The 10,208-nt window shown below is 44.5% G+C and overlaps 1 protein-coding gene across 1 annotated transcript; it reads left to right on the top strand.

Moving 5' to 3' along the window:
- The first annotated feature begins 3,670 nt into the window (after positions 1-3,670).
- LOC124703564 (indole-2-monooxygenase-like) lies at positions 3,671-7,997 on the top strand. Its single transcript, XM_047235778.1, has 4 exons — positions 3,671-4,171; positions 5,990-6,451; positions 6,530-7,150; positions 7,689-7,997. Exons 1-4 carry the CDS (start codon positions 3,671-3,673, stop codon positions 7,995-7,997), a joined length of 1,893 nt encoding a protein of 630 aa, XP_047091734.1.
- Positions 7,998-10,208: the final 2,211 nt, after the last annotated feature.

Genomic DNA, 10,208 nt, shown 5'->3' with positions numbered 1-10,208 from the left:
TAGGACGCATTACACAGTCTAAGGAGTAGGTATTGAGTTCACAAACGAATAAAGTCAAGCTTGCTTAGTGTTTACCTTTGTGTAACACCTTAAGAGCTTGAACAAACACCAAGAATAACTGATGAGGTTTGGAAATGATATATGGGGGTGGACGTTCATCAACCGCTCATTAGGGAAAACAATGTGTTTTTAAAGAAGTATCAATAAAAATGTATTAGATTGTCATATGAAAAGTCCAATAATAAGGTTTCGACTTCAAGCTTAATATAGCATATCTACTAGCTTTTAGTTAAAGGATTTTTTGGTCACGTTAAATTTGAAAAATATAACCTTCTTTGCATCTATTCCCTCAGTCTCGTAAAAGATGTCTTACATTTATGTCTTAGATTTGTCTAAACTGGTTTTATGTAGACACTATAGTTGAGACATCCTTTATAGGATGGAGGGAGTAACAACTTAGAAATATATCATTGCTCGTGAATGAGCATATATATGTAATTTCCATGATGTAATGAAATATGCTTTTGCTATACCCATAGTTTTCAAATATCTTGAGATTCAAGTGTATATGTCTTTGCAATTGTGGTTTTTAATATTACTTGGTTTATCATGTAAGTCAAATAACCTATCTAAAGTATTGGGTACACTGAAGATACTACCTAGGAATATATGTTAGTAACCAACTGAGAAAATTTTGGTGGTCAATGGTTTTTTGTTTGTGAGATGGCGAGCAATAAATTGATGACTGATTAATATGTTGAAACTCTCTGCCATCCAAGACTTTTATTTTCTTAACTTCAATGAGTTATATTAGATCGACCTTATATTATCCAAGTCGTGTAGTCATTGCTACACGACACAAAAATAACGTGATCCATGAGAGAGTAGAACACTTAGACTGAAGCATTGTTTTAGCATCAAGAGGGTAAATCTATATCAACATAGTATTAGTTACATTTCACAATCAATGGGATTCATTTAGTATTTGGCAATTCTTTGAAAATTTTGTAACCCACCACAACGTTAGATGATTCATAATACATGTGATTTTTTCACCTATTGAGGTATTTGCAGCAGCTATAGAACGTTAGATTTAGAGTTCTATGTTTCCAGAATATTTGAAATATTTCCATGAACATAATCAACATGTCAAAGACGATGCCCTCTCATTTGCGAGGGCCACCTTGCTATTTCTTTTTAATAAGAGATCGTTGCCCTTCATTTGTCGACGGGATCTCCTTCCATACATCAATGTTGGTGTTGGAAGATTTTTTTTTTCTTCAGTTTATGGGTATTCCGATCTTGCTTTCGTTAGATCGATCATGGATTTTTTTCTCATGGTTACCAGTTACCACGAAGAGGATTATCATCGCAATATTTTTCCCGGATATTATGTCCTCCACAATGGTGATTCGTACTCTCGTCTCCCCGATGACATCAGCTAGGCTGTCCGGTTGCTTTTCCCTGCAATACTCGTGTTTGTACTCTTGCCGGTGTTGGTTGATTACTTTAATGGGTATGTTTATGCATGTAGCCTTTGTTTTGCGGCTCAAGTTAAAATTATGGGAGAATTTTTATTGGTATTTATAGGTCCATGGTTCAGTATCTATGTTTTTTTTGTTTGTCTCCAGAAAAATAGAAAATCATCTCCATCTCCACTACTTATAAAAGCACCAACATGGCAGGAACATTACATCTCAGCCTTCAATCCCATTGAATCTAACGATCCAGCACTCCCTAATGACATTGCCCAACGTTTCCTGTTTTCCACTACCCCATTACATCTCAGCCTTCCTAATAATCACATCCACTAATTGTGGTAATTATTGCTCCAGGATTATACACCTATGATAGGCAGTTTTCCCACTAATCACGTCCACGAATTGCTCCAGAAATTACACATATGATAGGAAGTTTTTCAGATTCACGGCTTATAGATTGCTTCGCCAATCACCATCACCATGCCTGACAAAGTATACTACATGGCTGACTCCGCCGCACTGGCGCCGTCATTCATGTGTAGCCACCTCGCGCCGGCGTACTCCAGATGTCACTACTCTTCGCCGTTGTGACCCTCCGATGCCTCGGGAGCTGAAAACTCGCCGGTGAGCCCTGTCGCAAAATACAGATTCGAGTCAGCTGGTAAGTCTCAGCTGCCAATTCACAGACAAGTTTGGTTTATGATGATTCAGACCTATAAACAAAGCAACCGGCCTACCATAGCCTTGCATTGGGTAACCTGAATCAAGGCATGGTACATCACCAAAGTAGGAAAAGTCCATTATTAGTGATTTTGAATCTATCCAAAGAAATTCGTCAAGTTCCCAACTAGCTTTTACGATTTCCAATAGATTATACAATTTTCAACCTGTTGATTTCAACATCAACGGTTTACCCTATCATAGATATGATTTCACAATTTTGTACCAAATACGAGAGCTTTGGTGTTTAAGTATGACACTGCAAACTGATACCACAAGGTACAACACTATATTTTGAAAGATGAAGTGCAAGAATAATACATGTTCATGTACAACTAAAAATATTATACTTACAGATGATCAACATACAGGTAATTGAAAACCTCTAGCTGCATGAATTAATTCACGAAGCTAGCCATCATGCAATTCAAGCAAAGCAACATGGATGATTGACTGCAATCCCAGTCCACAAATAGTGTTTCTGTGGAATGCCAGGGAGAGCAGCAACTCGCGGGGCAGTGAGGAGGTAGGTGAGATAGAGTGTGTGATTAGATGTGCGAGATCTTTCGTACACAGTGTGTGCATGCATGTGATAGTGGTTTTAAAAGAAATGTTTATTATAATCATTTCATGATTTTAAAAGTTTATATAAAACTGTTTACATTAACTGATAATCATTTTAATGATTTTAGATTTTTAACTACTTTAGTAAATAATTCTCATACATTTAGGCGATTATGAAATATATTTAAAGATATGTGTGTTTCACGTGCTCTCACATCGTTGATCATGAAAGACATTTAAGTGGCTTAGTAAAAACCCCGCTAAAAGAGTAATGTGTTTAACATATATATTTTTATGACACGGTATGAGACGTGCGTTGCACGTGCACCCTTACTAGTGTTGTGAAATAAGAAAAAGTTTGAAGACCTTAAAATTTAATCGGTTTTTAGACTTTATTTTGTAATCGTTTGAGACAGTTTATGTATCTCTACCATGCATGTACTATTCGCTAGTGTAAATATGTCATGGTATTGACTGTCTACAAAAAGAAAGTGTTGCGTGAGCGTTCGCAAAACAAAAGGTTTGGCGCATGCTCTTGCTTGTTAGGATGTAATAATGTTAAATTAAAAGAACAGTGAACTACTTGATTCGTGCATATGTTTTGGAGTGAGATTTGAAACCCCTTTTAATGATTATACTAGTTTTAAATTGCTAATCACCTATGGCATGATGTGATTTATTCGTATTCATATATGCAAGAGCTCATCTGGTGTGGTTGCTCGAATCCACTACTATTTAGCTTTATGACAGGATAAGGACTCGCGAAACGCTTTAGCTGTTGGCTTGTTGCAGTCCATACCAGCAATCAAGCAGAAGTATATTGTTGTAGACTCTCAAGTAAGGGTAGCACGAGTCTATATATACATTGCTAATGGAGACGCAGTTCTATACAGTCCAGGCTGGCCATGGCTCAAAACACAAATGTATTGTATCAAGCCATGCTTGACACACCTCTGCAAGCACTGCTATTAGTGCTGCCGCTGATCTTACTCCTGCTAGTGCAGTTTGCCAAAACAGCTAGTAGTAGCAAGCAGCAGGCGAAGCGTCTCCCTCCTTCGCCTCCAGGGCTCCCAGTCATCGGCCACATGCACCTCGTCCGTATCCAAGATCCCGTGTCACTGTGCAACCTTGCGAAGAAATACGGCGGCCTCATGCTACTCCGTCTCGGCTCCGTCCCGTACCTCGTCGTGTCGTCCCCACGCGCCGCCGAGGCGATCATGCGGACGCACGACCACCAGATGGCGTCACGGCCACCTTCGGCGGTAGCCGACGCGCTCTTGTACGGAACATCCGACCTCGTCTTCTCCCCCTACGGCGAGCAATGGCGCCAGATGAAGAAGCTGGTCGCCACGCACCTGCTCAGCGTCAAAAAGGTCCAATCATACCGCATCGCCCGTCAACAAGAGGTGTGTATCTAATTTTCCAAACGGGCTACCCCATCATTACTGCGACATACAAACATACAAAGTCGTTTGAGATAACAACACCAACGCAGCAAAAGAAGACGGAAAAGAGGCCACACCCTCGCACCATCAGAAAACTCTAACAAGAAGTTTAGCACGACACACACAAACAGCTAGAAATTACAAGTTTCAGGACTATCCCCTGACTAGACAAGATCATTTTCCAAAAAAGATAGACAGCCCGATCATGGAGCTTGAATTGTCAAGATGTTGGAGATGCTTGGAGTTGATGTAGAAATATCACTTGCACGGATATCCTGGGCCATGTGCATCGCCTTTTCCATCAGCTGCTTCGCCCTCTTCTTGATCTTCGTAGCATCAGAATTATCACAAAGACGTGCCAAACAATGTATATACTTGAAACATGATTCTTGAGCGCGAAACCATTGAAGGTTATCTTATTCCTGGTAATCCAAATAGACCAGAAAATGACAGCCATTAACAAAGCAAATAACTTCTTATGCCTTGTGCTAGAGCCTGCAAATAACGAATGGAAGGATAACTATTAGCCCCAGCACAAGCACCAACACAGCCACAAGTCACTCTTGCAATAGCACAAGAAAAGAAAAGATGATTTGCATCTTCACAATTGTTACAAAATGAGCAAATAGGAGAGCCATTCCAATATCTTTTCTTAAGATTGTCTCTATTTAAAATAGCATCACAACAGAGTTGCCACAATAAGATCTTTATCTTCAAAGGTAACTTTGCTTTCTAAATCCATGTATTATCGGGACCAGCAAGGTTGTGTTCAAGAGCCTTGTACATAGAAACAATAGAGAAACGTTTATTGCTAGACAAGCTCCATCTTACTTCATCGGGTTCAGTATGAATAGGCATATGAAAAATAGTATGCTTTATACCATGTCATTGGTTAAGAAGATCAACAGATAGACATCTTCTGAAAGGAATATTAAAACTAGAAGACATCACATGATGAACGGTAGCCTCCTAAGCCAAGCAAATTTGGAATAAGCGGGGGGTTTTTTCACAAAACTTCTCACCATTTAACCAAGGATCCAACCAAAATCTTACTAGGTCTCCTTTATTCAACAGAACTTCCCTTCCCTGAACATAGATTCCTTTTACTTTCAACAAATCTTTCCAACAAGGAGAATCATTGAATCTAGGTTTCACAGAGATTACAGTTTTATTTCTTAAATATTTATGCTTTACAATTCTCTGCCACATACCATCTTGAGTTTTCAACTTCCACCATCATTTTGATTTAGTTATGAGGCTAATATTTTGCTTTCTAAGATTTTTCACCCCCATACCTCCTTTCTTTTTAGATTTGCACACCCTTTTCCATTTCACCAGACAATAGGCTTTTTTCTTCTTCTTTCCAGTCCAAAAAAATTCTTCTTCTATGCTTGTCTAACTTTTCAATAAAAGTTTTGTTTAATAGGAACATTGCAATATAATATGATGGAATTCCTGAGAGACATGCATCCAGAGTAAGTCTAGCACCAGAGGAAGCCGAATCACAAATCCAAGCCACCAACTTGTTAATCATGTTTGCATCCAAGAAATCCCAATCAACATTTTTCAGTTTGAAAAAGGTTACAGGGACCCCTAAATACTTAATAGGAATCTTACTCACTTGACAATTAAAAATCTCTGAATAGGATTTCATGGTATGAATATCACCACCAATTACTACTATCGTGACCTTTTAACTTGGAATCTCACACCAAGTTTATATATGTGTTGCTTACTAAGTTATAAAGAAAAAACCTCCACCATGTTGTATATACATAGGTGAGGCTGGTGATGGCCAAGATCCGGGAGGCGGCGGCTGCAAGCAGAACCGTTGACCTGAGCGAGATGATGAACACGTTCACGAGCGACGTGGTTTGCCGCGCCTTATCAGGGAAGTCGTCCAAGGAAGCTGGCTGGAACAAGATGTTCAAGGAGCTGTTCCAGGAAAACACAGCTCTGTTTGCGAGTTTTAACCTGGAGAATTACTTCCCAAGGTTAGCAAAACTACTAGATCTGTTGATGACTAAGTTATTTCACGTGCGCAATAAGGGGGAGGAGGTGAATAGGAGATGGGACAATGTACTCGAAATGATTATGCAAAACCACGAGAAAAGAACTAGAGACGGCGGGGTGTTAAGCCATGAGCAAGAAGAAGAAAGCGATTTCATCGATGCCTTGTTATCTGCTCAGTCTGAGTGCGATGTTAACATGACCAGAAACCATATAAAGGCCACGTTGATGGTGAGTATAATCAGAGATATCTCTCTTTAAAGAATACGCCTGCTCGCCTAACCAATGTTTTCATTTTCATGCATGCAGGACATGATTGGTGCGGGCACGGACACGTCATATTTCGTGTTGGATACTGCAATGGCTGAGCTGATGCGCAGACCAGAGCTCATGGCCAAGCTACAAGCCGAGGTGAGAAACGAGACACCAGACGGGCAACAGATGGTGGAGGAGGAGGACCTTGCCGGCATGGCATGCCTGAAGGCCGTGGTGAAGGAGACCCTCAGGCTTCACCCACCTCTGCCGCTCCTCCTACCTCACTTGTCCACTGCTGACTGCGACGACGTCGATGGCTACCATGTCCTCTCCGGCACAAGGGTCTTCATCAATGTCTGGGCCATCGGAAGAGATCCTGACGCGTGGGAGAAGCCCGAGGAGTTCGCGCCCGAGAGGTTCATGGAGGGCGGCAGCGCCGCGGCAGTGGACTTCAGGGGGAGTAACTTCGAGTTCATGCCGTTCGGAGCTGGGCGGAGGATGTGCCCTGGCCTCAACTTCGGGTTAATCGCCGCGGAGATAATGCTTGCAAACCTCGTGTATTGTCACGACTGGGCGCTGCCGGCAGGCATGGAGAAGGAGGACATCGATATGTCGGAGATGTTTGGTATCAGCGTGCGTCGAAAGGAGAAACTCGAGCTTCTTCCCAAACCGCGTGTTTGAATAAATTAAGGACCAGGTTCTACGTACTTTAGTAGTATATATTTTTTCATAATGTACTCTCGGCACACGATCCTGAGTATCTGTATACAATATATTTCATCATGCATGTCAATGCACTTTAACTTCTTTCTGGCCATAAGTAAGGTTTCCCTGTTCATGATGATAACATACAGTATGACGGTGCACTCCAAACGTGGGAGATATTTAATCATGAAAATAGACAGCATGATATGGTAAGCTGGCTTGACATCTGACGTCCTACAGATTAGGGTGGTCTAGGTGTAACTAATTCAAAGCTGCTCAAGATCTCGCTTATGACTAAGTTGAGATTATTCTAAGAGAAGGAAACTCATTCTCTTTTCTGCCGGCTCCTCGGGTCTAAGTAGGTACTGTTAGATGTATATATCTGTATATTGTAGTTTTCCCATATGTTAGGGGGTTTCCTGCATATTTACACATGCACATGTATTATATATTGTGGCCTTTGACTCCCTGGCAATACATCAAACATATTGCTCTAACATGGTATCAGAGCGAAGTTTGGTCCTCTAATCCCGTATTCCCGGCCGTAGTTGCCGCTCCCGGCCGTAGTTGCCGCTCACCGTCCGGCCGCTCCTCCGGCCGCCGGTCGCCGTCCTCCGCCTCCGGCCGTGCTCCTCCGGTCGGCCTTCTCCGTTCTCGGGTCGTCCTCTTCGTCCGACCATCTGCTGCTGGCTCCCATCTGCCCCGTGCGCCCGCCTCCCTGCCGCCCGCGGCTCGCCGCCGGTCCCCATCTTCCCCGGCCGCCGGCTTCGCTCCCATCGCCGGCCGCTGCCCCGCCCGCCTTCGGTTTCCGTCGTGAGTCCCGCAGAGAACCTCTCTCTTGCTCGGGTTGACTTGCTTCGATTTGATTCCGATCTGTTCTAAAAAAAAGCGAAAAAAAGAGAATTGCTATGTCTTCCTCATCGGGCTATGTTGCGATCCCTCACTGCCCGGTGATCTTTGATGGCGCGAATTATCCTGATTTCGCTGCCTTCATGCGCGTTCACATGCGCGGTCTTCGTCTTTGGGGTGTGCTCTCTTGCGAGGTCTCCTGTCCGCCGCGCCCCGTTGCTCCTACGACGCCTGTTGCACCGCCACCTGTTGCCCTTGCCCCTGATGCTACCCAGGCGGATAAGGATGCAGCCAAGAGTGCTGATGACACTGCTCTGGCTGATTATGATCGGAAGGTCCAGGATCACTCTACTGCCGTTGCGACTTACCGGCTGGATCTGACTGAGTACACTCAGTGGATAGGTGAGGATGCTCGTGCTGCTGATGTTCTCACCTGCAGTGTTACCTGCCTCGATGTCTTGCTGAGTTTATGGGTCTTCCCACCGCTGCTGCTCGGTGGGCTTTTCTTCGTCGGCGTTATCAGCTGATCCGGGGATGCTCTTTACCCGTCTCGTGGTCCGCCAGAGCATGCCCTTCGGCGGGGTGATTCTACTATTGATGAGTTCTACACTCGGAGTGCCTGCTATTTGGCGTCAGCTTGATTCTCTCTGTACAGATGTGTGTGCCACCTGTCCCTGTTGTCTGACTGTGCGCGCGGATCTGGAGTTTCAGCGCGTTTTTGAGTTCTTGTCGCGGCTCCGCAAGGAGTTTGAGCCACGCCGTGCCCAGCTACTTGCCCGTGGTCGTGTTCCGCTCTCTGAGGTCCTTGCTGAGCTTCGTGCTGAGGAGACTCGTCTTCGTGGTGATGGTCTTCTTGAGGTTCCCTCTGTTCTTGCTGCTCGTGGCCCTCCTGTGCCGTTTGCTCGTGCACCTCCTATGCCGCCGGCTTCGTTGCGGTCTCCGGCACAGCCGATACTCCCTACTCCTCCATTCCAAGGCCAGCGTCAGCCCCAGCAGCCTCGTGGTTCGACATCACTTCCTTGCACCTACTATGGCAGGACTATCCACACTATCTCTACTTGCTGGCAGAGGGATCCCAGCTTACATCCGCCGCAGCATACTCGTCGTCAGACTGGTTCTTCAGGATCTTCTGTTGTTGCGCTATCTGATCAGGACATTATCCGTGGTCTTCGTGGTCTGCTCGCTGGTACATGCTCTTCCTCTACGGGTACTGCTGGTTCTGTGCCTGGCTCTTCTGGCACCGCGCGACCACCACCTTCCGCACAGTCAGGTACATCATCCCCGTGGTATCTGGATTCTGGAGCTTCTTTTCATATGACCTCTGCGTCTTCTGTTCTTTCTGCTCTTCGCTCTCTTGTTTCTCCTGTTCGTGTTATCACGGCTGATGGTACCTCTCTTCCTGTTTCCAGTCGCGGCACCCTTTCTACTACCTCTTTCTCTGTCCCTGATGTTTCTCATGTTACTAGTCTTAAGATGAACCTGTTTTCTGCTAGTCAGCTTACTGATTCTGGTTGTCGCGTCATTCTTGACGCTGATTCTTGTGCTGTTCAGGACCGCCGTACACAGGCCCTGGTTGGAGCTGGCCCTCACAGCCTTCAGTCCCCGGGGCTCTGGGAGTTAGACTGGCTTCGCGTTTCTTCTGGTGATACTTCATCTGCTAGTTCTCCTGCGGTTGCTGCTTCTATCACTGGATATTTTCAGCAGTGGCATCATTGGCAGGGTCACCTCTGTGGCTCCCGTTTATCATTATTAGTTCGTCGTGGTCTTCTGGGGTCTGTCTCATGAGATGTGTCTTTGCATTCGTGTCAGGGTTGTAGGTTAGGCAAACAGATTCAGCTTCCCTATCCTACTAGTGCGTCTGTATCTCAGCGACCTTTTGATTTAGTTCATTCGGATGTTTGGGGTTCGGCTCCCTTTCCTTCGAAAGAGGGTCATCGATACTATATTTTGTTTATTGATGATTTTTCGGGATACACCTGGTTGTTTCTTATGCACTCTCGCAGTGAGGTGCTCTCTATTTATCAGCGTTTTGTAGCCATGGTTCGTACTCAGTATTCCACGCCTATTCGTGTGCTTCGTGCTGATTCTGCAGGAGACTATATTTCCCAGCACCTGCGTGGTGTTCTTGCTGAGCAGGGCACCCTTGCCCAGTTCTCGTGTCCCGGCGCCCATGCTCAAA

This window comes from Lolium rigidum, chromosome 1 (genome assembly GCF_022539505.1).
Source record: "Lolium rigidum isolate FL_2022 chromosome 1, APGP_CSIRO_Lrig_0.1, whole genome shotgun sequence".
NCBI classification, from domain to species: Eukaryota; Viridiplantae; Streptophyta; class Magnoliopsida; order Poales; family Poaceae; genus Lolium; species Lolium rigidum.
The sequence above is the reverse complement of the archived record's forward strand: the minus strand, read 5'-3'. Positions and strand labels throughout refer to the sequence as shown.